The 27,367-nt window shown below is 36.8% G+C and overlaps 3 protein-coding genes across 9 annotated transcripts; 2 read left to right on the top strand and 1 right to left on the bottom strand.

Moving 5' to 3' along the window:
* Positions 1-512: 512 nt before the first annotated feature.
* On the bottom strand, positions 513-5,053 carry LOC113016261 (cytochrome P450 2J2-like). The gene is made up of 9 exons (XM_026158964.1): positions 4,788-5,053; positions 4,306-4,468; positions 3,643-3,792; positions 3,376-3,536; positions 3,114-3,290; positions 2,081-2,222; positions 1,766-1,953; positions 1,541-1,682; positions 513-1,430 (listed from the first exon to the last, which is right to left on the bottom strand). The coding sequence occupies exons 1-9, from the start codon at positions 4,968-4,970 to the stop codon at positions 1,255-1,257; spliced, it is 1,482 nt and encodes a 493-aa protein (XP_026014749.1). The 5' UTR covers positions 4,971-5,053; the 3' UTR covers positions 513-1,254.
* A 6,210-nt stretch (positions 5,054-11,263) lies between these two features.
* Positions 11,264-17,407, top strand: LOC113016257 (cytochrome P450 2J2-like). The gene is made up of 9 exons (XM_026158959.1): positions 11,264-11,559; positions 12,613-12,775; positions 12,930-13,079; positions 13,401-13,561; positions 14,112-14,288; positions 14,374-14,512; positions 14,726-14,913; positions 16,342-16,483; positions 16,749-17,407. The coding sequence occupies exons 1-9, from the start codon at positions 11,359-11,361 to the stop codon at positions 16,922-16,924; spliced, it is 1,497 nt and encodes a 498-aa protein (XP_026014744.1). The 5' UTR covers positions 11,264-11,358; the 3' UTR covers positions 16,925-17,407.
* An 808-nt stretch (positions 17,408-18,215) lies between these two features.
* Positions 18,216-26,303, top strand: LOC113016251 (cytochrome P450 2J2-like). Of its 7 annotated transcripts, none has more exons than XM_026158950.1 (9): positions 18,217-18,650; positions 21,823-21,985; positions 22,086-22,235; positions 22,337-22,497; positions 22,952-23,128; positions 23,209-23,344; positions 23,577-23,764; positions 25,390-25,531; positions 25,707-26,303. In XM_026158950.1, the coding sequence occupies exons 1-9, from the start codon at positions 18,450-18,452 to the stop codon at positions 25,880-25,882; spliced, it is 1,494 nt and encodes a 497-aa protein (XP_026014735.1). In that variant the 5' UTR covers positions 18,217-18,449; the 3' UTR covers positions 25,883-26,303. The 7 variants fall into 7 exon arrangements, with proteins under 7 accessions (XP_026014732.1, XP_026014731.1, XP_026014735.1 ...); XM_026158949.1 differs by having other exon boundaries at positions 23,206-23,344; XM_026158952.1 differs by lacking the exon at positions 21,823-21,985 and having other exon boundaries at positions 18,222-18,427; positions 18,554-18,650; positions 23,206-23,344.
* Positions 26,304-27,367: the final 1,064 nt, after the last annotated feature.

Genomic DNA, 27,367 nt, shown 5'->3' with positions numbered 1-27,367 from the left:
GAAAACAAACAAAATGTCAGTGATGGGTTGAGGGCGGGCTTTGATTACTGTGTCTGACACGCAACCAAAAAAATTCTCTGCCTATCCAAAATACATGAAAAACAATCTTTTCAACAAAATTTAACATAATAACGGGAACAAAATATATTTAAATGATCAAAGTAATCAAAAGGGGAACACATATTCTCCCTTGCATAGTTGATGAACTGGAGGCTTTTAGACAACAACTAAATCCATGAAAGCCACCAATAAAATGACAATCATAAGCACGTAGTATGCAATTGTTTTATTTCTTAATGTGTTGATTAATACATTTAAAAACATAAGCAGGAAATAGAAAAGCAGCACTCCTACATTTGAATTAATACCCATAAATACAGGGTCTTCTATATAATCACATGTAAAAGCAATTTGCAGCATGCCAGGTTATATGAAGATCAGTTAATTTTTTACAAACAAATCTTCCACTTTTTGGTCTAATCTACGAGGTGTGAATTTTTCACTTTTTTGAATTTTTTGAATTTTGCCCTGTCTTCTGTCTATGATCGAATGGGATCTTGTGTTCATAATTACACACAGTTCAAAAGAAATGTCTCATGGAACCAAATATGTGTTTTAGATGCTAAATATTTAAAGAATGATCACGACTAGACCATGACCTTCAAAGTGTAGCTTTGTATATTTGATATCAAAGTGTAGTTTTGTGTATTTGACTTGGCAAATTTAAAAAACAAATTGTTACGCAAAATGTCCTTCCTGCCGCAATCACCATCCCTTAATCTCTTAATCACTACACTGTGGCCACTCCAGTTTAAACTATGCTGTTGATTATATTTGTTCTCTAGCTGTATATAAAATAGCTGTTGAACAAAATCAAGGTTTTTGTTATATGGTTGCTGATTTTCCAAAATAGTGGAAGAATCAATGTCAAGAAGTCATTCTTGAGGTAAATTACTTAAGAACCCGACTGAAAGTCAGTGACAGGAGATAGTATAAGGGGTTAGGCACACTGCGACAACTTCTAGACAATTTTTTTAAAAAGGCAGCCAACATCAAAAATAGATTTTTGAATGTTATTAAGAAGCCTGGAGAACTATTCCTCAAGACTACTTAAAGAGAGTTACATTAAGAAAGTTGCTTTTTTTCAGTTGCAGGTCAGAATATATATAATAAAAGGTATTGCTTCTCTTTGGGTTTCTAGTATGCTCATAAAGAGGTTCAGCTTATTGATCTTTATGTTTGAATAGAGTGACATCAGCGAGGCGCTGCCTGCATCCTGAACTCCTGAGGCGTGTGGGTGAAGCCCAACACACCATCCATGCTGGGCATTTCTCCAGGAATGGGAGTGAAGGTGAAGCGTTGGAGCAGAGATGCAAAGAAAAGGAACAGCTCCATTTTGGCCAGGGGCTCACCAAGACACATACGTTTACCTGTGGGGTGACAAACAGAAGTATTTGTTTTTGGTGGCACTCATTTTCTAAAATGGGAATTCTGATTATTGTTGCTAAAGAACAAAAAAAAAAAGTCGATTTAAAATGACCTGCTGCAAATGGCAAGAATGCATCTCTTTTTCGAAACTGGCCCTGTGAATCCAAGAAATGCTCAGGATTGAAGACATCTGGAGTCTCCCACTCATTCTTGTCAAACAGCACGGATGCAAGAATCATAGTCGTAGCTGTGCCCTGAAAATAAGTTTTACAATCTTTTTGATATTAGCTGTTTAGAAATAACCATCTCTGTGTGAGTCAGGTAAATCGTCACTTACCTTAGGAATGAAGTATCCTCCCAGTGTAGTGTCCTTAGTGGCACGTCTCGGGAATCCCAGGGGAGCAATATTTCCAAACCTTTGGACCTCATGGACAACAGCATCAGTGTACGGCAGGTTGGGTCTGTCAGCCAAGGTGGGCAGGCGAGACTGTCCGATCACTCTGTCTATCTCTGCCTGGACTTTCTCTGAAAATGTAAGCACAGTAAGGACTAACACAGACAGTTCACTGCTCATCATGGTTAAACTCTCATCAACAGTCTCAGTCCTTCACTGAAATACATCAATGTTAAGTGTTATTGATTAGACTCTGACCCTGTATCTCTGGGTAGGTCAGCATGACTATAAGGGCCCAGCGCAGGGTGGTAGCAGTTGTTTCTGTTCCAGCCTCAAGCAGGTCAAGGGAGGATAACGACAGTGTTTCAAGGTTGAAGCCAGCCTGGGGATCCATTTGTTTCTAATGTAACAAAAAAGTACTGACATTATTCAAAGTGATGAGCTGATTTAGGCTATTTTACACCACCACTAAATATATTATTATTTAACAGTATGTTTTACATTTTCTTGACAAATTGTACTCATAATGAATAAGTTGCCCTAACTTAGTTATTTTAAGTAAGCTTTATGTCATTTTTCACAATTTTTTTACATTTTGGGAACTAATTGGATTTTCCGGTGTACTCTCCAGAAGCATGTTCAGAGTATTCACCACCATGGCTAATTGAAACTCCTGGTTCATATAAGCATTTAGATATTTTATCAATTTTCAAGTGACACTGATAATAATTCTTTAGGGAATTAAAAGTGGTATTTTGGTGAAGAACTAAACAAATTTCATCAGCAAGTAATGCACTGAAACTGGACTAAATCTTTTTTAGTCCAGTTTTTGCTTGTATTACAGTTTGGTGTGTCTGATATACCCATTTTGTTGCTGTTCCTGCATCAAAGTTGCAACTGACAAATCACACTGTTGTGATGTCATAGTGTACCTTTGCAAACTAGGGATAAAGGGAAAAAATAATTTATAAAATATAGTTAATATATTATCAAGCTGGGCTTGCTGTTTGCCAGTCATATTAGCACTGACTAAGTGTAATGCAGCATTTATGTCTTGACATTTTTTTCTCACATTTTTCTCACATTAACATAGAAAAAACTTTGTGTGTGTGTGTGTGTGTTTCTTTTCTTTACAATGATATGTGCTTTAGTTGTAAATATAAATTAAATTTTAAACTATCTATTTTGAGCAGAAACTGCTGGCTTTGTTCACTTTGTTCAAGGATGCAAAAGCATGCAATTCTTGACCTAACAGGATTCATAAGCTTTGTTAGAAATGCCTTCATATTACCTTTTCCATCTCTGACAGATATGTATCAATAAAGTCACGAGGGTCTTCGGGGTTCCAGTCCTCCTGGTGCTTTTCTATTTCCTTCTTTACAAATGCCAAAAGCTCCTTATAGTTGTTTTGGATAGTATGATGAGGCCCTGGCAGGTGCTTCATCAAGTCAGGAAAGGCATCAAGGAGCTGTTGATGACGACAGTCTCTCAGAACAGCAATGGACCAACACAGCTTATTTTGTTATTACTACAATAGTTTACATAAGGAATACCTGTGCTTGTGCTGAACCAGAAAGCACAATAGCCTCATTGTCCAGCTCCAGAATTTTGCGATAATTTGGATCAGTGTATTCAAAGCGATGCCCAAAGACCACACAGCATATCACATTGCTCACTGAATTTGTTATGGTGTAGTGTGGGTTGAATGGTCTTCCTGTGAAGATGTCAAATTTAACTCAGGTCAAGAGAAATCCTGCTATAGAAATGATTTCAGTGCACAACAAACAGCCCAACTGAGTGAATTCCCGAACTCTACTTGCCTTGCTCCTCTTTGAGAGCTTCACAAAGGAAGCTGCACTCCACTTCAATGTACTTCTCCAGTGCCTTCTGGCCCTCTCCAAAGTAACGTAGGTGAGTGTTGGCAAACTTCCTCTGCTTCCTCCACAGGTAGCCATTGCTCAAAGATATGCCTATGACAATATTATATAGAATAACTAACAATTAGTTTCTGCTCAGTTATACTTCTGTTTTTCCCACAAAAAATATGCTGTATATATATGATGTCCTTTGTAAAATGTTTTCCAACAACAAATGTGACTTCACTTTCATGCTACAGCTATGTCTACTTTCTGCTTATTTTATGACGGAAAGTTAATAGTATACAATCGTATAATTGTTATACTTTATACTCAAAACATATTTAATAATAATACAAATCTATGCAATAACTAGTAACTACAGTTTCATGTAGTGGAGTAATATTTCAAAGTAATATTTCCCTCCAAAATATGAGTTGTAAAATGCAAATACTTCAGTAAAGTATATTCAGATTGTATTTAATTAGAGATTAGATTTAATTTAATTAGAATACTTGGTTACATCATGAGCCCTTTTTGTCAAAGTGACAGACTGATGACACTTGGTGGTGCGGGTGGGAGGGGGTATGTTTGGCAGTTCCTAGACCTTGATGCCCCTATACTCACCAAGACCCTTATAGATAATATGGAAGAGAGGAAGAACTGGTCGATCAATAAAGCTATCCAGCTGATTAACAAGAGCCTCTTTGACCATCTTGTATCCTGCAACGTACACCATCCTCTCACTGCCTCTCTTCACACTGAACACAGGACCGTACGTCTCAGCCAGCTGCAAGCAGGAAAAATTAGGAGGAGAAATGTTTCACAAACATTTTTTTTTCAAAGTAATACCTTCAATATGTAGACAATGACAAATATTTCATTAAGAGATTGAAGTTCCCAAATCCCCCACTGAAACTGCTGACACAGTATGAAAGTGTGACAGTGATGACTAAAAATCTTTTAAGTTGCAATATTGTTATTCTGCAGTTGTGATTTCTTTTGCACTTCATGTGGACCACGTTGTTGTGTGTAAGTCAAACTTCTGCTGGAAAAAATGCATGTGCATACTGTTGCATGCATTACTTTTACATGACTGTTAAGCTCACCTTCATCATTGATTTGAAGTCAACTCCGGTGAAAACATTTCCTAGAAGAGGCAAAGCCCGGGGTCCTGGTGGAAAGTTACGAGGTCTGCGGTTTCTTATCAAATCAAACAAAATCAGCAATACAAAAGCAAGCAACAGCCAACTACTAAAATTCAGACAGTCAAAAAGAGCTTGAAAAACCATGGTGAAAGTATTGATGATCCTTGTGGAGAACCACACTGATTCTGCAGACAGGGCTTTGGTATGTCTGATGTTATTTGGGTGGAACCTGCAGTTCTGGGAAAACAAGCCCCCGTGTCAGGTTACATAACACTGAAAGCTTTGTGTGAAAATAAAAGGCTGGAACTTGGACTCCTCGTACTCTCTGCTGATTTTAAGAATGTCTTTTAAATGTTAATACCCAGGTTGATTTGTCAGTGACTAATGGTATATTAAAATATAGATTTTGCCAATTCTATGGCATATTTTACAAACATGATTAGTAGATGTTTCACAGTTTAAAATAAGTTTAATTGTCTTAAAGGAGGGAATAACAATGCTGTTCTAAAAAATGGCTGGGTTAAGATGGAATGAATTGCATATCTGTGATGAAACACTGACTAAATTTCTTTATCCATTGTACAGCACTGAACCCTGGAGTTTAATACTAGTACATTTTCCATTATATTATGTCTTCATTGCTTAGGAGTGCTGCTACTCTGCAAACTTATTCATGTTATCACTTCTTTTAGCATCATGTATGACACTTCTAAAACAGAAATTGGAGCCAGTTCCTCTGTGACATTGGTCTTTCATTAAATATATTTGAGTTTCATTCAATAGACTCAGTTAAACAGTGCATTCAAGTTTAAATTTTAATTCTGCCTTCGCTCTTTGTCGTATGTTTGTGGTTTTCAGCGGTTTTATAAGCCTGTTCATGCTTCATGGACTTTTTTGCTACGTAGACCTTCAGAATAAATCAGTCATGACAAAGTTCATATAGAATATTCTCTGTTCAAAGGTGCTTGAGAAACAGCGTTTGTGAAATGGTCTGCAAAGCAAATCCAGACCCATCAGGCTCTGTGACCTTACATCTACTCACAGTGTAAATAATGTTCAGTGGAGGCAAATATCAACAAGCAGATTCATGAGCAGAACCCTGGATAATTGCACTATTTGAAAGCAATCAGTCACTTTAATGAATATCCAGCTGAATCTCTGAATCCCTTGGAAGGTCAGATGTGTTTAACTATGAACTCAGAGTGCATCGCAGGATAAAAAGTTCAATAAAAAATTCTTCATACAAAAACATATAACCTGTCGTGTGTGCAAATGTGAGGGAACGTGCGTATGTCCATTTACAAACCACTTTATCACTAACCTGAGAAGAACAGAAAAAAAAGTTTCCCTCCTGCTCCTGCAAGTCAGAAATTGAGACGTGCACTGTAATCTAATCACAGATAAGGTTTTATGCAGGATCAGGACAAAGGGCACTCCTTTTTTATTCTTTGTCCATGAAAACCATGTGACAACATACTACATATATACTATGTATATTTGTGCTGATAATGTGACAATATATCTTAGCTATATAGCAAAAGAAACAGTAAAACCATGATTCCTGGTCATCGTTCATGTGACTTCCACTCAGAAGTATATGAAATTGCAGGATGAATTTACTAGATGACTTTTGTTACCACTGGGCAGTATTTACACTTTGAGTAGATGTAAGTTCAACAGCCTTGAACAAATTCATCCTACAGAGCTGAGCAAATGGATTGTGTTTTGTAGCCCAGCTTGTTATGTAACCACCATATCACAAGAACCTTTGAACAGACAAGTATTAGTACTGTGCATCATAAACATTTGCATCAGATGAATATTTTATCAAGCATCAGGTTTATAAACCACTACCACTACTTTCTACCAGAAAGAATCACATCTCCAGATTGGAAAGAATCAGCTTTGTTTGAATTTAACAATGTGGTTTTCCAACTTTTTACTGAGCAACGAGGGAGTTTTACTCTCTGTGTTTTTGCTCCTTCTGATCATGTACCACCTCAGAAACAAGAATCCAAGAGATTTTCCACCGGGACCATTCGCTTTACCTTTTATTGGGAATTTCCAGATTGTGGGAAAGAAACACCCACATATTTATTTCAACAAGGTACGGGTTCATGCTTGTATAATATCAGGGGGGTTCTAAGTATAGAGTGCAATTTAAAGTACTGCTTTGTTGTTTGCATGTATACTTGTGTGCTTCTGTCTGCATTGTTATGGGGCGCCGTTTGTAAAGTGAAACATGCTGAAATTAACGGCAACATTTTTCCACATTTAGCTCAAAACAAGTCATTTTTTACAACATTTAGTAAAATATTTGTAACTTTTCATATTTAAAACAGAATTTTAAATGTTAAATCTAAATGTTAAATGTTAAATCTAAATATATTTAAATCTAAATCTAAATGTTAAATCTAAATGGTATATTTAAATCTAAATGTTAAATGTTAAATCTAAATATTATATTTAAATCTAAATGTTAAATGTTAAATCTAAATATTATATTTAAATCTAAATCTAAATGTTAAATCTAAATGTTAAATCTAAATATTATATTTAAATCTAAATGTTAAATGTTAAATCTAAATATTATATTTAAATCTAAATCTAAATGTTAAATCTAAATGCTAAATGTTAAATGTTAAATCTAAATATTATATTTAAATCTAAATGTTAAATGTTAAATCTAAATATTATATTTAAATCTAAATCTAAATGTTAAATCTAAATGTTAAATCTAAATATTATATTTAAATCTAAATGTTAAATGTTAAATCTAAATATTATATTTAAATCTAAATCTAAATGTTAAATCTAAATGCTAAATGTTAAATGTTAAATCTAAATGTTTAGGCTAACATGCAAATTTATTGCACGGATCAGCGGAAATACCAAAATAAAAGCTTTCTGAAAACCTCCGCTGCAAAAGTGTGCCGGTAGTGGTCAGACACGTTCTCACTCCCAAAGCGTAATAATTTTCGCTAGGTGACAAATTGTCAACATTTTATGCTTTCGGGTACACAACACGTTCCTAAATTACAGCAACGGAAAAAGGAGAGCACGTGAGAACCGTTTGGACTCAATCTACACGTTCGTTCATTTTCTAAAAATAGATTTGGAAAACACTATTTTACGTCATTTAACTGCTAGTAAAGGTTAGGAATAAGGTTATAGTTAGATAAGGTTAGGTTTAGGGCTGGAACACATGGCTGGAATGTCATTCCACTGGAATTCAGCCATAACCCGACCATGAGAAAGCACGTCCGGCGATTTAGCTGAAAACATCGGAAGATCCGTTTTGTCGGCCATCCAAAGGTTTAGCAGTAGTGCACTCTTAGCAGCTGCAGTCTCCACTTCACAATCGCTGCAGCACATGTCCAGCAAAATCGCTGGACATGCTCGTATGCAAGAAGTGAAGCAGCACATGGCGGGGAGAAGCGAGGAAGAGAACAGACACAATTTTGCACCGGAGGTTTTCGGGAAGCTTTTATTTTGGTATTTCCGTTGATCCGTACAATACATTTGCATATTAGCCTAAACATTTAGGTTTAACATTTAGCATTTAGATTTAACATTTAGATTTAACATTTAACATTTAGATTTAACATTTAGATTTAAATATAATATTTAGATTTAATATTTAACATTTACATTTAACATTTAGATTTAAATATAATATTTAGATTTAATATTTAACATTTAGATTTAACATTTAACATTTAGATTTAATATTTAACATTTAGATTTAATATTTAACATTTGATGAAAAATTACAAATATTTTACTAAATGTTGTAAAAATTTACTCGAAAAAATATGTTTTTGTAAGGTTTTGAGCTAAATGTGGAAAAATGTTGCCGTTAATTTCAGCATGTTTCACTTTACAAACGGCGCCCCATACCCCTGAGTCCCCGTGTTTATAACTCCCCTGCATGGCATCCTTAATCGCTGCACCGTTATACTCTCTCCCGCATTTCATGTCTGCAGAGAATGTTATCTCTCTCTCTCTCTCTCTTTAGTGTAAGTGTAAGTGTAATAGAAGCAGAAAACCAACTTTATTAAAGCAACTGACAAATTCTGATTTGATTTGCAAGTGTCTTTACCTTTTATGACTTGAGATAACTTATTGTAAATTGATGCTATAATAAAACTGAATTAAAACTGACATGACTTTAATTCAACTCAGCCATTTTGTACGTAGTATAGAGCTAAAAGTGTAGATGCCGCTACACTGTCAGAGTATTAAGTACTTTACTTAATGAAGCAATGCAAGAAACTTGTAGAAACTTACCACCTGAGTCAAGGGTTCACGTTTTTCCTTTAATTTTTCAGCAGTCTGTATTTTTATCAGAGACTTTTGCAACTTCCGTTGTTTTTAAGTCAACTCCAGTGAAAACATTTCTTGAAAAAGGCAAAGCCCTGTGGCTGTTTGGGAACTAAGGCTGCTGGTATTTTACAGAATAAACAAAACAGAACATCCACCAGCTAGCATGGCTAGCATGGCTAGCTGGTGGCACTGACAACTTAAAATTATGTTAAAAAAAGAACAAAAGACTTTTCTTTTCACACATGGCTTGGAAAGTAACGATAAAAAGATCTGTACCAAATTTACTTTTTTCATATATTCCACCTCTAACTTTCAGGATGGCTGCTAGTTTTTGTGTAACAAGCATAGGAACAAATGAAGTGTGGACATAAGCTCCTCAGTGGAGGCCCCAACCATGTTACATAAGACTGAGGACCTCTTGGGAATTCCAATGTAAATAACAAGTCAGGAGGTTGAGCTCTTCCAGCTGGTTACTATGGAGCTGATTGTAAATTGAAGCATGCTGAAAACAACTTCAAAATGTATCACATTTAGCTCCAAACTTCTTAAAAGTCTGCTTTGATATTACTTTTCAAGTCACAGATATTTGCAGACTTTTTAATGTAAATCTAAATGTAACATAAACATGTTAAGTATATGTGCCAGTTCTAAATATTATTGGTTAAATCCAAATGTTATGGGAAACAAATTTGCAGTATTAACAACCCATTCATTCCCATTTGAGTGTTTCAATACAGCTGGATGATGCAAAAGACTAATGCACACGAATAGCAATTTGGGGGGCGCTAGCCAAGAAGTTTGCTCAACTGTCGGCCTCAATGTAATAGCAGGAATACACAAACCTGCAAACAAATTGTTGTATAGAGATTAATTATTGGGCAGCATTTAATGACTGACAAACGACTCTGTTACTTTAACTTCCCCTTGTTCAGTTCAACTTACTTTCCCCCTTTTTAAAAAAAATACATTTTAAACAATTAATCACTATTCTCTTAAGGCAGTGTATATACATAAAAGCAATCCATTCGAATAAAAGGCACACCGATATCTTTTGTTAACTGTATCATTTTAAATAATTTTTCTTTAAAGTTCTCCTCATTATTCTTCCCACATTCCAAACCAACTTAGGAGTCGGGTTTCAAGATAAGATGCCAGTGCCTTTAACCTACTGGGCGGTTTAAACGTTTCACACACTGAGTGTGTTGTTTTCTTTGGCTCTGAATATGTTATGTAATTATGGCAAGAACCCAAAGGTCCCCAGAAGAAGAATACCAACTACTGTAAACCATAAAGGCCAGTAGAGGTCTGAAATATACTGCTCAAAAACTGATCGTGCTTAAATCACAAATGAGATCTTTGTGAATGAAATATTTAATAAATATATTACGTAATTTTTTGAGAAAAAACAACAAAGTAGACAGTCAGTGAAAAACAAAGCCATAAGCTTTCTAAATTTAACTAAAAGGTAAAAGTTTTATTTCTCGGGTGTTTTCTTAATTAATAAATGTACGAAAACAATAATCCTACACTGAAAGCACACCGTGTGTCTAAGACCTGAAACAAGCACTGTTACCTGTGTTCCTCCTTAGCATAGCCCTAAATTTTCCTAACTTCATACACTGTTACAACTCCGATTTTTCTTAACCACCTGGTACAGGTGTAACAGTTGTAACAGAGTGTCTTAGAGATGTAGTGTAATTTTATATTGGTTAAGTCTTTTCGCAGATCGCAGATCATTCATCCCAACAGCAGTTAGACTCTATAACTCCTCAATCACGATGTCATAAGTCACTGGACACTGTGAACATCCACGGTCACCACTTCATGCATAATGGACCTTCCATGACCTTCCAAGCTATATAGTTTATGTCTTCCATATTTCCAAGTATATCCATAATCACATACTGTGTATGCTACCATTGTATATAGTGTATTATCTTACTTTTTTTCATTGATTGTACTTAATTGTATTTTTGTATTTCCTTCATATATCTGTACTTGAGCTGAGGTGACGCAAAAATTTCCCCGTTGTGGGATCAATAAAGTCTTATCTTATCTTATCTTAACCACGTGCTTTTATTTTGAAAGCAAACCGCGGTTCGTTGTTCTGGAGTCTTTCCACGTCCTCCGGCTATAAAACAATCATCGTCATATTTGCAGATATAGTCCATCTCAACATTAAGCGACAGCCTCACTAAGCGAAGCCATGGAGACATTATACAGCCTTCTTGGCTTAGAGTGGATAGACGGCAGGAGCATTTTAATCTTTTTGTTTGTTCTTCTGCTTACGACTGAAGTTTTGAAGAACAGAGTGCCAAAAAACTTTCCTCCCGGACCGAGGGCTCTGCCTTTCATTGGAAATCTTCATCGCATCAGACCTGATAGAATTCATCTGCAGTTTGCAGAGGTATACATACTAATTATTATTAGTAGTAGTTGTAGTAGTAGTAATAATAATAATATTTTTGTTGCTGTTGTTGTTATTTCATGTCATAAAAATCGTGTGCACCAGGCATTTAAAGTGCTGTTGCTCTCTTTTTGAAAGGTTAGTATGTATTCGTGCAGAGCCTGCCCAATTTTCTATGGGGTGTTAACCAGAATATGATGTGGCGCCCCCACCAAACACCTCATCTTCACCACTGTTATCCATATTATATATATTGTCTGTCCTTTGTGTGTGTGTGTGTGTGTGTGTGTGTGTGTGTGTGTGCATTCTACAGTGAAGACAACAGTTATCATGAGTCACTTGTGGGTTGGAAAGTAATAAACCAGCAGACAGGACATTTATAAAGCAAGTTTATTTTTTTTTAATTGCTTTTGAAATGGGCAGCACGGTGGCACAGTGGTTAGCACTGTTGCCGCACAGCAAGAAGGTCCTGAGTTCAATTCCACCATCAGGCCGGGGTCTTTCTGTGTGGAGTTTGCATGTTCTCCCCGTGTTTGCGTGGGTTCTCTCCGGGTACTCCGGCTTCCTCCCACTGTCCAAAGACATGCAGCTTGTGGGGATAGGTTAATTGAATAATCCAAATTGCCACTAGGTGTGAATGTGAGTGTGAATGGTTGTCTGTCCCTGTGTGTTAGCCCTGCGACAGACTGGCGACCTGTCCAGGGTGTACCCTGCCTCTCGCCCTATGACAGCTGGGATAGGCTCGAGCACCCCCCGCGACCCTGAAAAAGGATAAGCGGAAGCGAATGGATGGATGGATGGATGCTTTTGAAATGTGCAATAGGGCAGAAGAGTCACAGAGCTTTCAGCGTAGTCCTTAATATTTTCTTACATAAAAATAGATACCCATGGAATAAATAAAGTATTTCTTTTTGTTGTCATTTTTGTCTATTTATTGAGAGAAATAGACATTAAAGTGTGTGAAGCTGTATTTGTATTCAGAATAGGAAGTAACTAAAACAAATTATGCAGATCCCAACCCAGCACTGAACAGAATCTTCTGTTCATGTTCAGTTTGCAGAGAAATATGGAAACATATTCAGCCTTCGATTCTTTGGTCAAAGAACTGTGATCATTAATGGCTACAAGCTTGTCAAAGAAGCCCTAATCCAACGAGGAGAAGACTTCATGGATCGCCCCAGCCTACCAATGTTTGAAGAATTGATTGGGAATAAAGGTGATAATTTTACTTAAAAAGTTTTTAAAAAGTTTTAATAAGACCAGCATCACTAGCCTGTCACCTTTTTAGCAATGTTAAAACTTAAGTCAATATGTTTTTGACTTTGATTTTAAGTTACTTTGCGTCTAACGCAGTTTTGTTTTTCCAAAAGGTCTTGTGATATCAAATGGGTATCAGTGGAAGCAACAGAGGAGATTTGCTCTTCATACACTCAGAAACTTTGGTCTGGGCAAGAAGACCCTGGAGTTATCCATCCAGCAGGAGTGCCAGTATCTCACAGAGGCTTTTGCAGATCACCAAGGCACACACAGACACACATTAAACTCACACTTTTTATGATAACACAGTAATAATACTTTTTTTTTAATCTTCGTTAATAATAACCATTAATGGTTAATATGGCTATATCCTTTTACTTTACCCCAAACTTCTGCATGACAACGTAAACCCACACATTACTACATAAGACTCTAAATCCAACTATTCAAACAGTCATAGTGAAACACACAACAACTTCCTACGTTTTAAACTTAAACATAAGTCCATGTAAAATTTGTTTTAAAGTATCCAAAATTCATTAATATAAGTTTACTCAAATTTTTTGTCTAATGGCCTCTTTCAGGAAATCCTTTTAATACCCAGTCACTGTTAACCAATGCTGTGTCCAACATCATTTGCTGTCTGGTGTTTGGGAATCGATTTGAGTACACTGACAAGCAGTTTCAGTCAATTCTGCAGCTCTTCAATGAGATAGTGTGCTTGCAGGGAACCATGTGGGCACAGGTGAAACTCTTTTACATACTGCAGTTGTTGTTTGACTCAGGATTCATACAGAACATATATAAAACCACTTTAACTGAACTTTTTTGTGCAGCCCAAGCTGTTTTTGCAAACGGAGCAGTTAGTGGAGCATAACTATTGTGCATATTAGACTCCTCCAAAGCTCTGCCTTTTCTCAGATTCTGTCACTGATATCCAAAAGCAGAAATATTTCAATGTCGAGTTCATTTAAAAACAGTGGAGGAAGAAAGTTACATATTTTGAAATCTGGTGCAATGTAAAACTGATATTAATTGCAATTAAAGTGCACTTTAAAATTGTGTTTAAATGAATTTGCTTGGTTACTTTTCATTACTGTCTATCACAGTTTAAGCCTACTTTTGTCCAATTTGAGCTACTTAACATTAACATATTGGTTATTCTGTTTACTTCTAGTAGGTTGCCATGGGTAGTTGATAAGTGAACTGCAGGGACACCATGTGATGTAATATCTTTGAAAGCTAACTGTTTCCAGGGTGTCAGATGCTTTATTGGCTGTCTTCCTGTTCTGTAGATTTACAACACATTACCCTGGCTGATGAGGTGGCTGCCTGGACCTCACCAAAAAATATTCACTATAACCCAAAAGATAATTGACTTTGTAGAAGTCAAGATCAAAGAACACAGAGAAAACTTCAACCCATCATCACCAAGAGACTACATTGATGCTTTTCTCTTAGAAATGGGGGAGGTAAGTGTTTTCAAAATGTGTTCTTGTTCATTTACATTTTTTAATGAAACATGTTTCCCACTTCTGGCTTTTGTGTTTCTGATAGAAGGAGGACGAAGACTCTGGTTTTAGTCTCAGCAATTTGTGCATTTGCACCCTGGACTTGTTTGGTGCTGGAACTGAAACCACTACAACTACTTTACACTGGGGACTGCTATACATGATCTACTACCCTGACATTCAAGGTGTGTGTATGAACAATATTAATCCTGAATACACACTTGTGACCATCTTTCTATTAGTTTTTTTCAGAGATTTCTCACAGATCATTCTTATGTTGGGAGAGAAAGATGTGTAAATTTCCCCCCTGGTTATCTAAGCAGCATAAACATCAGTTACTTTTTTAATAGTGCCAAATTTCAACAACAGCCACCAGTTTGTTTTCTCACTATGTGCAGAAAAAGTCCAGGCTGAGATCGATGCTGTGATCGGTTCATCCAGACAGCCGTCTATGACTGACAGAGAAAACATGCCATATACTGATGCGGTCATCCATGAGATCCAGAGAATGGGCAACATCATTCCCCTCAATGTGGCCCATGTTGCAAACAGGGAAACGACAGTGGATAAGTACACAATCCCAAAGGTACACAAAGCAATTGTGAAGAGAAATTTTATAGCACTTTTGCATTTTCCTTTTTTTTTTTCAGATAGATTTTGAATTAAAAACTAGGAAAGCCGTCCTTTTATTGTCTAATGCCAGGATTCTCAAAGTTGGTTGACTGAAATAAAGTTTTGTTTTGAATTCCAGAACATCCTAAACCTGTTGTGTTAAGTTAAACAAGCCTATATGTCACGTGAGAACACTGTAACTTCCATAAAAAGCTGCCCCAACGTCACCACAAAATGCAGAAAATATATCCAGTAAAATGTGTTTAAGCTAGAAAATAAAAGCTAGAGCAAGAGTGAGAATGGGACACAAATGAGATGGACTGAGATGCTGAGACATCCCAAAATATACTTGGGGCCTAAACATTAAACACAGTATGAATATAGTTAGTTTCAATTCAATTTTATTTAGATATCACCAAATCACAATAACTGTCACCTTGGGGTGCTGATTATTGTTAAAGTCCAACAATCAACATTATGCACTCCATACTGTACAGTAATGCCACTGTTTTGCACATGTCTCAACTCTGTATATTTTTACATATTTTATTTATTGACTCTATTTAATTTGTATAATATGTGTATACACACACACACACACGTAGAAAAACATTTAGTATACACATCCAGAAATTTTTTTTTTTTTTTTTGCATATACTATTATATATTGTACATATATTTATTAGTTTCAGATTTAGCCATTCGTATATTTTGCCTGTTTATGTTATTGTATTTCGCACAACTCTGTTGCTTGTGAAGCTCGCACACAAGAATTTCACTCGCATGTGCTGTACCAATGTACCTGCACATGTGATGTGACAATAAAAAGTGATTTGATTTGATTTGATTTGATCAGATGGCTCCTTTTAGGGAATTACTTGGGAACAGTAGGAAGGAAAAACTACCTTTAAACAAGAAGAAACCTGCAGCAAAACCAGCTTCAGGGAAGGGCAGCCATCTGCTGTGACCAGACGAGGGGTGAGGGGAGGAGAAAGGAACAAAAAGACACACTGTGGAAGAGAGCCAGACATTAATAATAACTAATGATTAAATACAAAGAAATGGATGAACACATAGAGAATGAAAAAAGAAAGGGAAGGGGAAGGATTTTAAATTTAATTCTAGATTTAACTGGAAGCCAATGAAGAGAAGTGAATATGAATGAAATCTGTTCTGTCTTTCTAGTCCCTGTCAGAGCTCTTACTGCAGCATTTTGGATCAATGCTCACTGAAGGCTTTTCAGTGAGCATTTATAGTGACCCGGTACTAATGAATAGTCTACTGTAGAAGTAATAAATGCACAAACAATTAGCAATACCAGAAACATGTATGACAAACTGACTAGCACAAACGCTAAAGAGACACAAATAAATAACGCTTCTAACTGGCTGTATTTTCTCAGGGTACAATGATCATACCTGCTCTACACTCGGTCTTAAATGACGAGACAATGTGGGAAACTCCAAACTCCTTCAACCCTCAACACTTTCTCGACCAGGATGGTAAATTCAGGAGGAGAGAGGCCTTCCTTCCTTTTTCTACAGGTTAGTCAGTTGTTGCAGTTCCTCAAAATCCAGTTAAAGGATGTTTCAAGCCAAGTGTTTTAAGAAGGCAAGATTAATAAAGTAGTATGTCTTGCCATTAATTGTTTGACTTAGCAGCCATTTACAGTTACAGCCTTAACTTTGGTAGGGGATCGGTCTGTTAATGGTATCTCTGTTAAGTTCCACAGCTGCAGCAATAATCTGTGATCAAAGTGATTAACTTCTAAATTGTGTGAATAAAACTTGTGTCTCATTGTGTACTCAGGCAAGCGCTCATGTCTTGGAGAACAGCTGGCCCGGATGGAGTTATTCTTGTTTTTTACCTCCCTCCTTCAGAGGTTTTCATTCTCTGCACCTGCTGGAGAGCAGCCCAGTCTGGAGTTCAAGTTAGGAGGCACTCGCAGTCCCAAACCTTACCGCCTCTGTGCCGTGCCACGTTAAACCACCAGTTCTTGTAAACCGAGGGCATATCTTTCTCAGTACAATGAATCACAACTAATCACTGTCTTCCATTATTATTACACTGTCTTCCAGCTAATCTATTATATTCTATTATATTTGTTGTAATGAATGATGATCTCCTATATTACAATTTTAGAATAATGCCAGTTGTGATTTTTTTGTCCTCTCTGTATTAAAGGACTGTTTTCAAATATGCAGTAAATACATTCTCTTCCAACTCTCTTAAAGTCTTTTCCAAACCACATTAAATTTGTCAGACCTACCAGACTCAATGTGCTTAAATAAATCACACTGTCATTAGGATTTGTGTTTAAGGTCACAATATAGTTTCAGAATCGGGTGTGACGGGTGGGAGTACAGTTAGTTTCAGTGCTGTTTATCAGTTTGAGAGTGCATGATGTAATCAGGATACTTCAAATGGGTTTTGTGAAAATAAAATTTCAATAAACACTTTACTCTTTATTTAAAGGCTTTCAGAGTCACTTGTTGTCTTCATGAATAAAACACCACATTCTGGCATGTGAAGAAGTAAAGAACTTTTCTTGGGTGTAAATCAAACCTTTGCCTTTGCACACAAAGAAAATTCTGAGGTGTTCTTTATCTTCACATGTGCATGATATAAAATAACCAGTGAGAGAATGTCACCACGTCTAAAGTAACCATGGTGAGGCAAATATTTAAATCCTTAAGTGAAAGCACTATTACCACACAAATACTATTAGTGACCAATAATTCAGCAATCTTAAGATTATAAACAAAGGATAATTATAGGCTGGATGTGAACCGCATTGCTGGCTGGAGCTTTTGTGTGGAATCTGCCTGTTCTTTGTACAGACACACAATGGGACACACCTCTAAAAGTGGTTGAAAACAGCAAGTTTCAGATTGGTGACAGTAAAATTGTGAGATTAAGAGGACTGAGGTACAACTGGAGCAGGTTGAGAGGTTGAATGGGTGCATTGGAGGCTTCAACCCCTAAACTGGGAGAGTGCATTCAGCAGATTACAGGTTCTGAAGTTCAACTTCTGAAGTCTCTGTTGAGAAAAAATCAAGTTCTATGAACATCTACAGAAACTAAGGGATCTGGTTAAACCACCATTACAGCCAGTGAAGGTTTTACTATGCTAATATGCGCTTTTCAAAGAGAAATCTGTGTTACTATATTGCTTTTTGGCCATTGGACCCCTCTGCAGCAGCTGCAGGTACAACAAGAGAGCACTGAGCACTGTTTTCACAACCTAGCATGCCCCAGCTGCATGCTTACCGCATGCATTTGGTACCAAACCTCAGATCTGTTGTGCTGGCGCAGTTAAGAGTGTTATCCCATCCCTGACACATCTGACGAATAAGCGGAGTAAACGTTCTCACGTGTTTTGTAATGAAGCATTTGGTTTCTCTTTTTTCTCTTTGTGAAAAGAAACCAAAGCTCGAGGGGGAGTTAACAAATCGATCAACTGATTGTTACCTGTAAACGAACTACAGGTCAGCACAAACAACTGAAGACATGGAGACATTATACAGTGTCCTCGGGTTAGAGTGGATAGACTTCAGCAGCATTTTCTTATTCCTGTGTGTTTTTCTGCTCCTGACTGATTTTTTAAAGAACAGAGTGCCGAGAAATTTTCCTCCTGGACCCTGGGCACTTCCTTTCATCGGCGATCTTCATCGCATCAGACCTAGTAGACTTCACCTGCAGTTCGCAGAGGTATGACACTATACATAAGAATAATATGTTATATTAAACAAATTGCTGACAGGTTAAAGTAACACTCTAGTTTGACCGCTTTTAAAATACACATTTATTGTTTTCATTAGAGGATTAAACTTAAAGATTTTATGCTAAGTTTAGAGTTTAAGATGAAGACACCAGGCCTGCCCAATAAAGTCGCTCTGCCTCATTAACTGAATTGTACTGATACACTTTAAGTTACACTAATCAAATGTGCAAGTTATATTTTGTTATTCGATTCGCAATAGCTTTGTGCTTCTGTAGGTCAGACTGTTCATTCAGCAGTTCATGGAGCTGGTTTTATAACATTACCGACAATGAAATAATGTCACTCCTGCTTTGCTTTTGCAATCAAACACAAACATTTTTGCATTTCTCTGCGGTATGAGTGTGCTATGCGTGTGTAGTTCTAAATCTGCATAGCGTGTTTAAGTGTATGGAGGGCTTGGAGTGTCAATAAATACATTATTAAATATTTAATTAAATGTATCATTAATGAATTAAAATGTTAAATATTTAAATAACAAAAATATTATTAATTAATACAAAAAATAATTAAAAATGAATGAGTTATTAAATTCTTTAAATGATGATACTCGATTTTTAAGTAATTCTTTATATATGTAATTATTTTCAAATATATTTTTTTACATATTTATCATGTTGGCAATCACCTTGCAGCATGTAAAAATGACCTTGGATTTAGCCTTAAGCATCATTTCATTTTCATTTCAGAACTGTAGCATGTTATTTATATCCATAAAAGGCAGGGGCGGCTCTAGAAGGGTGGCATGGGGTGGCAAGTGCCACCCTAAAATGATCCCTTGCCACCCCAAGTGCCACCCCAGTTTTGCATATGACGGTGTTGTTTATTAAAATAAGATAGCATTAACAGTTTTTATCGTAGTTACAGTCAACAGTGAATATAAATGCTAAAACTGAATATATTGGATAGTGTTCCACCCCTGCACCATTAACAAATGGTTCGGCCCATAGCAGGACCAGCTTTTTTCTTGTTTTCAGTAGCAAGCCATGCTTATGATTGTGCCAGAGCACATTTTAAACAACACCATGGGAATTTTGGATTTTACACAGGTGGTTGGATGTTACACTCTGGAAATGGAAGGAAGGTGAGTGTTATTAACCCTCCATGGTCCACGGACATGCTGCACCTCCAAATCACATGACTATTTTAAGCTGACATAGCAACAAGCTGCAGCCATGCTGAGTCTCTGTTTCAGCCCACATTGAAAGTTCGGACTTTAAAGTTTTTACATTTTAATTACAGGCCAGTAAATCCAGAGTTATGATAATATATATAAGCCATGCTTTTTTTCTAAATACTGTCGTTACGTTTTTGTGTGTGTGTGTTTTAAGCATTTTCTAAGGACAGCAGGAAAACGGTAAAGAAAGGGAAAAAAACACCTCTTTCCTATCGGTGGAAAAATGTACCATGTCGACCAATTTAAAAAAAAGTCAACATGTGGGATTTGGTTGTTTGGGAAGAGGGAAAAGTTTTGGGAATGACGGTAACGGCAGCGAGACAGAGCAAGCGAGTGAGGGAGAGTTTTTAGATGTGGGAGATTTGTGACGTTTAGTGTGGAGTGTATACTTAGTGTATTGTGTTGTCTTGTGTAGCTGTTCTGTTGTGTAGTCGTTTTGTTTTGTGTGTCAGTGAGGGCACTAATGAATGTCACTAAGGCACATTTGCAATGTAAACACTGTCACTAAGTAGAAAACCAGCAGAGTGATACACCTCCTGTTGTCAGGCCTGCAGGTTTATCCCTGTGCTGTTCTCCTCTGTCTTTTGGTGGACAAACTTTTTTTTATTGGCACACATCATTTGTGGAGCATTTTATTGCAACACCTGATTGTTCTCTCACTTTAATTTTAGTAATATTTTTAAATGGTTGTAGAAAATGAAAAAAACAAACGGCAGGTGTATTGGCTGCATTTTTAGATAAATAGTTGTATATGTTTACAAAATGAACAATAAATGAACAATTTATATTTGCATTTCAAGTTATAAAAATTTACTCAACATGTCTGTGGGATTTTTTTACAGTAAAAAATACTACTAGGATTTTAAGTTCTTTGTGTGATTTCAGATCAGTAATAGTACTATTAATAGTAATAATAGTACTAATGCAGTATGTCAGTGAAAAAAACAACTAAATTCAGTTGAGCTGAAAAGAATGATACCAAACAAGGCAAGGGGGAAAAAATAAAATGAAACAATTTGAGGGTGAAATACAAACCGAAACTCAAAAGGAGTCAAAAATGGCCGGTTGTATTTCAGACCTCAGTGGGTTAATCCAACAAATCATGAAAGATTAGGTTTAAATTTTTGTTCATAACAGTGCAGATTTCTGACATTTTGTGTAATTTAAGCTGTAACAATGTGATTGTTTTCTAACAAAAAACAGCGTAAAACTAAAGTTAGACTTGTGTTTGTAAATGAACCACCCCATGTTGTGTAGCTTTCTGGATTTTATACTCATTGGGCTACATATTTATTTATTATACAGGCTGTACAGTACATAACATCAAAACTCACATGTTTTATGTAACTAAAGTGTGTAATTATGTGGACTACAGACAATAATTAAGTTATAGACTATATTTATATGAAAAATGTGTATACTTACTGCATTTGAATCATTTTAACCATATGTAACCACCTGCATATGTGTTTGGGGGGAAAAAAAGGCTTTGATTTTGCCACCCCCATTTGATTTCTTTGCCACCCTAAGAAAATTTCTCTAGATCCGCCCCTGATAAAAGGTGAATTATAAATGCCTTGCAACCACCTGGCAGTGGGTTAAAAAAAAAGATCAAATAAACAACATCTACCACCAGTGTGATTAGGATATTGTAAATTCCTGCAATAATACAGAGAAAACCCCAGCAACCATCAAGCACATGGCAACAAACTGCATTTTAGCAGAACGAAATCTCAAGCAGCACCAGGCTCGGGGACGGGTAACTATCTGCCGCGACTGGTTTGGGGTGAGGGGATGGAAACAGTACGAAAACATAGCGTGCAAGAGAGTCAGAGATGAATAAAAACAAATGTTTAAATGCAAAGCGATGTATAAAAACACAGTTGTCATCCTCACTAACACACCTGTCCACTTTCTGTGTACAGTTTGCAGAGAAATATGGAAAAATTTTCAGCCTTCGACTCTTTGGTGGAAGAGTTGTGGTCCTTAATGGCTATAAGCTTTTGAGAGAAGCGCTGGTACAACAAGGAGAAGATTTCACAGATCGTCCCGCAGTACCCATATTTGAAGACTTATTTGGGAATAATGGTGTTTTTTTTCTTTTCCTTTTTTCCCCCAAAAGAATCTCATTAGCAGCAATTAGACCAGCAGCATCAGTGTGTGTGTGTGTGTGTGTGTGTGTCCAAAGGTCTTGTGATGTCAAATGGGTATCAGTGGAAGCAGCAGAGGAGATTTACTCTTCATACACTCAGAAACTTTGGTCTGGGGAAGAAGACCCTGGACTTTTCCATCCAGCAGGAGTGCCAGTATCTCACAGAGGCCTTTGCGGATCATCAAGGCACACACAAACACACGCACACACACTTAGAAATTGCACAAACATCATTACGCAACAAGCCTTTTACTGCCTCGTATTCTCATTGTCTCTTTATTCTACAGGAAAGCCTGTTAATGCCCAGCCACTGTTAAACAACGCCGTGTCAAACATCATCTGTTGTTTGGTATTTGGGGATCGATTTGAGTACACTGATGAGCAGTATCAGTCTATTCTTAATAACTTTACCGAGATAGTACGTTTACAGGGAACCACAGTGGCACAGGTAACCTCCTTTAAAAAGGCAACAACAGTTATTAATCTTATTACATCACAACATGTCCTAAATACATGTCATATATAGTTAAGTAACAAACATCACCTTATTGAATTCAAATGTCTTGATCTAAAATTAATTTTTTTTACTGAACATCCATAATTGGAAAGTGTGTTAATAATTATCTAGATTAACCTTTAATTTCAGTGGTCACTGAAACATAAACTGAGTGTATAGAATCACCAAACTGAAATGGTTTGTTGACTTTGCTCCAAAATAAGGTTTTGAAAGATTTAATTTTTCCCTGGATGTTAGACTTCCTTCAATATCTTTGGATCTGTGGAATTCCCCAACACATGTTAATTCAGGATCCTTTTAGTACCACATAGAAATACACAAGTAGAAATGTCACAGTTGTTACCAGGCCATCATATAATTTGGTAACTGTCTTTCTGTTCTGTAGATGTACAACACAATGCCCTGGTTGGTGAAGTGGCTGCCTGGACCTCATCAGAAGATATTAACTTTAAAACGACACATAACTGATTTCATAAAAATGAAAATCAGAGAACACATAGAAAATTTTAACCCAGCATCACCGAGAGATTACATCGATGCCTTTCTCATAGAAATGGGAGAGGTGAGTGGTGTGCTGTGTTTTCCGTTTTGCATTTCAAATGAAATATGTCAACAGTTATTTATTCCTGTCTCTGCTAGAAGGAGGGCAGTGATTCAGTTTTTGATCACAGCAGTTTAAGTGCATGCACTATGGACCTGTTTTTTGCTGGAAGCGAAACTACAACCACTACTTTACACTGGGGACTACTTTACATGATCTTCTACCCTGACATACAAGGTGTGCATAATATCCACCATGCCTGCATACTGTGTAATCATCTTGCCATCACATATTGATTGCAGGTGGAATGAGAATTTTCTCCCCAGTTAACTGTGCAGCAGACAACACTCAGTTATTATGGCTTTTAAGTTTTTTTTAAGTCTCACTCATTTCAGTTTAGTTTTAGTTTTTTAGTTTATTTTCATCTTAAGCTTTATTTTTAAACTTGTTTCCTGTTTTCACTGCGCAGAGAGAGTCCAGGCTGAGATCGATGCTGTGATTGGTTCATCCAGACAGCCGTCTATGACTGACAGAGAAAACATGCCCTATACTGATGCGGTCATCCATGAGATCCAGAGAGTGGGCAACATTATCCCCTTCAATGTGGCCCGCAGTGCAAGCAAGGACACTGCAATTGATAAGTACACAATCCCAAAGGTACACAATCCACTAATAATTTTAGTGCCTTTTATTTTTCCAAGACAGACTTTCTGGCTTAGCATTTTAAACCTCCAGGAACCAACCCAACCCCCCAAACATAAAAAGCAAATAAATACACAATACACAAATAAACGCCAAAACGAAACAAACAAACAAACAAACGGACAAACTGTTGAAACAAGGTGATTACCACGTCCTTTCTAAGTATTCAGGAGATCCTACACTTGCTCTTCGACCTCAGCTTTGTTATTTGTCCATTTTGGACTGTTGTTGATACTTGATGATGCAAACATTGTTTATTTTTTTTGAAGTTGCACAAAGTTATAACTTTAATTAAGTAGCTGTTCACTCTAGTTCATACTAGTGTTTCAAGTATTGTATGGGAAGACAGAAATCATGTGTTTATGTGAGCTTGAACCTGTAGGTGAGTGAGTCTTTCGAATATTGTTCAGAAAATGATCTAAATTCCTGATAAATTAGATGCATTTATTATTAACTGTGGTTATTGGCTAAAATATATGGAAATGGGATATTTTGTGAGATTTAAATAAGAACAGAATGCAGTGATTTGTAAGTTTTATAAACCAACATGTAACAGAAATATATTAGAAAACATGTCAGATGTTTAAATTGAGATATTTTACTATTTCATAAAAACTATCAGCTTATTTTGAATCTGATTACAGAAACATGTCCTAAAAAGGTGGGATAGTAGAAGAGTCATGAAACAAAAAAAATCTAACAAATAAAACTCAAGACTGCCTAACAGCTAAATTCCTATATCAGAAAGGATGGGACATTTTCTCCAAAAAAGTCCAGCACCAGGTCTCCTCAGTTTGCAAATGAGTAAAAAAAATGAGTAAAAAGATGATATAGTACACAGTGGTAAACACGGTGTTGTCCCAATGAATTTTATTAGTTTAAATATCTGATATTTTCTCTTTCTTCTGATTTTATTTAATTTTTTTTATTTATTACACTTGTTACCACCCGTCTAGGGCCAGGCAATAACATGAGTGAGGCACTCGCTTCCCCCCCAAGACCCAAGCAGCCACAGCAAACAAATCCGTTCGTTATAATGTGATTTATTTACAATGTGGAAAAAAGGAACAACAAAACGGGAGTGTCAACACTTCAGGGTGAGCCAAGGCCAAAACAATAAACAAAACAAATCTACACAAATCCCGCACCCCTGCCCTTACCAAAACAAAACCCAAAAAATAAAGACAGAGTCTGAGTTCCTTAACTAATTCAAAACAGGAGAAAACGGGTGATCAAAAGAAACGGCAGCTCACCCCTACCCACTCCACTTCCACAACTTCTAAGCCGCACTGCAGCCAGCGGCTGCCACAGGTACACTGCTGGGTCATGAGGAGAAACGCAAGGACCTCTCCCGCCATAGCACTCCAGTCTCCATTTAATGGGCGGGTCCTCCAGCTGGGACCAGTCACGTCAGGGCGGTGTATCCACGCACCAATCGGAGCAGGGCCCTGGCACAGCTGAATTAACATAAAAAGATACATCACCTGCACAAAACAAACACATGAACATGCAAGTTCGTAACACACTTTTGATTATTTTACAATTTTAGCATCTCAGTTTTTTGTGTCATACTTCTTCAGGGCACCATAATCCTGGCTACACTTGACTCGGTCCTACATGATGAGTCAATGTGGGAAACTCCACACTCTTTCAACCCCGAACACTTTCTGGACCAGGATGGTAAATTTCGCAAGAGAGAGGCCTTCCTTCCATTTTCTGCAGGTTGGTTGGAAGTTAAAACCTCTTGTTCTACTCTAAAAAGAGCAAAATGAAACCCAATACTGTATTTCCTTGTAATCGTCTTGCCACCACAATGTCTTTGTTTGTGCAATATTAATCTGTGATAAAAGTGACTATTTTATCTAACATAATAAAACTGTATGCTGTGTATTCTCAGGTAAGCGTGTGTGTATTGGGGAACAGCTGGCCAGGATGGAGTTATTCCTGTTCTTTGCCTCCCTCTTTCAGAGGTTTTCATTCTCTGCACCTGCTGGAGAGCAGCCCAGTCTGCAGTTCCAGCTGGGAGGGACTCGCTGTCCCCAACCTTACCGCCTCTGTGCTGTAACACGTTAAACCAGCAACTATGACAAAGTGAAAATGCCTGATTCTCAGCTTGATGAATCACTGTTTTATCACATTTATTATCTAATACAGTATCTACCCCTCTGTATTTTTCATATCTCATAGTGTGTGTAAAATGGGATTTGTCATTTTTGTTCTTGTCAGCCGGTATACCAGTTTTGATAAACTTTTACACAGTGAATCTTTTATATTCAAGTATACATTTTAATGTTAAACCAGCTAAAACTGAGATTAGTTTATCCTTTCATTCTGACATTAAAGCAAGTGAAAGCATGGACTGAGTCCCTTTGCTGGCTAACAATTTCATAGTATATGATACCTGCCTGTTCATTGCTTTTACAATTCTGAATTCTGTCATGTTATGATGAGAAAAGCTTGTTTCAAAGAAAACATTATAAAAATTTCCACTTTATTTGAAGGCTTATAGAATACTTGACCTTAAACAAATAGTAACTCTGAAAATTTGTCTCTTCTGAAGCTTGACTTTTCATATCTCTATATATCAGCATGTACCCAGTCAAAGTTTTTTGTTTTACCTGAACTGTGTTTGAAGTGAGAAAAATCTAGGGTGGCAAGGGATTCTTGAGTAAAAGTGTTATTGCCACATTTTAGAAATACTTCTCAAAACTAATAATTTAAGCTGTATTAAAATGAGCAGCAGGTGTGCCATGATGGTTGCAGTACCAAAAGAGTATCGAATACAGGGTATAAAGGACTTGATTTGCATCATGACTTCTTTGCTGTGGGGAGTGTTTGGGTGCAACTGGGCATCCAAATTGACACCATTAAGTTTAGGATTTTGGTGCAAGAAAGACCTCTGTACCTCGGGAGTATTGCTTCTGTTATTAGCTCAATAAGATGCAATACTTGAATGATCCTTTAGAAATTTGGAGTTCTGATTTTACAATTAGTTTTAAGATTTTATTGTGGACTTTTAAAGCCCTCTCTGAGCTTCCACCAAAGTGTATTTTAATCTGACATCGTACCTGGTCATAAGGTCCTCAGCCAAAGCTCTGCTGGTCGTCCTATATTTTAGGTGAGAAACGATGTTACCAGGCTTTTTCTGTCAGGGAGCTGACAGCGAGATCACTTTTATCTTTTAAATTCCTCTTAAAGACAGATTTTTATAACCAGGCTTTTTCACGAGTTATTTTTATCATTTCTGTGTTTTGAGTTTTGAGTTATTTCTATGTTGTCTTTTCGCTTCATCAACTTTTTCATTTTTAATGTACTTTAATTTGATCATTCCTAATGAATTTAATTTATGCTGTCAGCATTCCTGTACATGTAAAAAGCCAAACTAAGGTCCTTTCCACCAGTTGGAGACAAGCTAACAAAAAAAAAAGGAATGGTAGCCAAGTAGTACAAAACCCAGGGTGGTGATCATGAACATTTTATTTACAAAGAGCAGGATTGCAGGATTGCTCTCCCCCCGCTTCAGGACACCTACACCAGGAGATGCCGGTGCAGATACTG

Source organism: Astatotilapia calliptera, chromosome 23 (genome assembly GCF_900246225.1).
Source record: "Astatotilapia calliptera chromosome 23, fAstCal1.2, whole genome shotgun sequence".
Taxonomy (NCBI): Eukaryota; Metazoa; Chordata; class Actinopteri; order Cichliformes; family Cichlidae; genus Astatotilapia; species Astatotilapia calliptera.
Note: the sequence above shows the minus strand (reverse complement) of the source record. Positions and strands in the feature narration are given on the sequence as shown.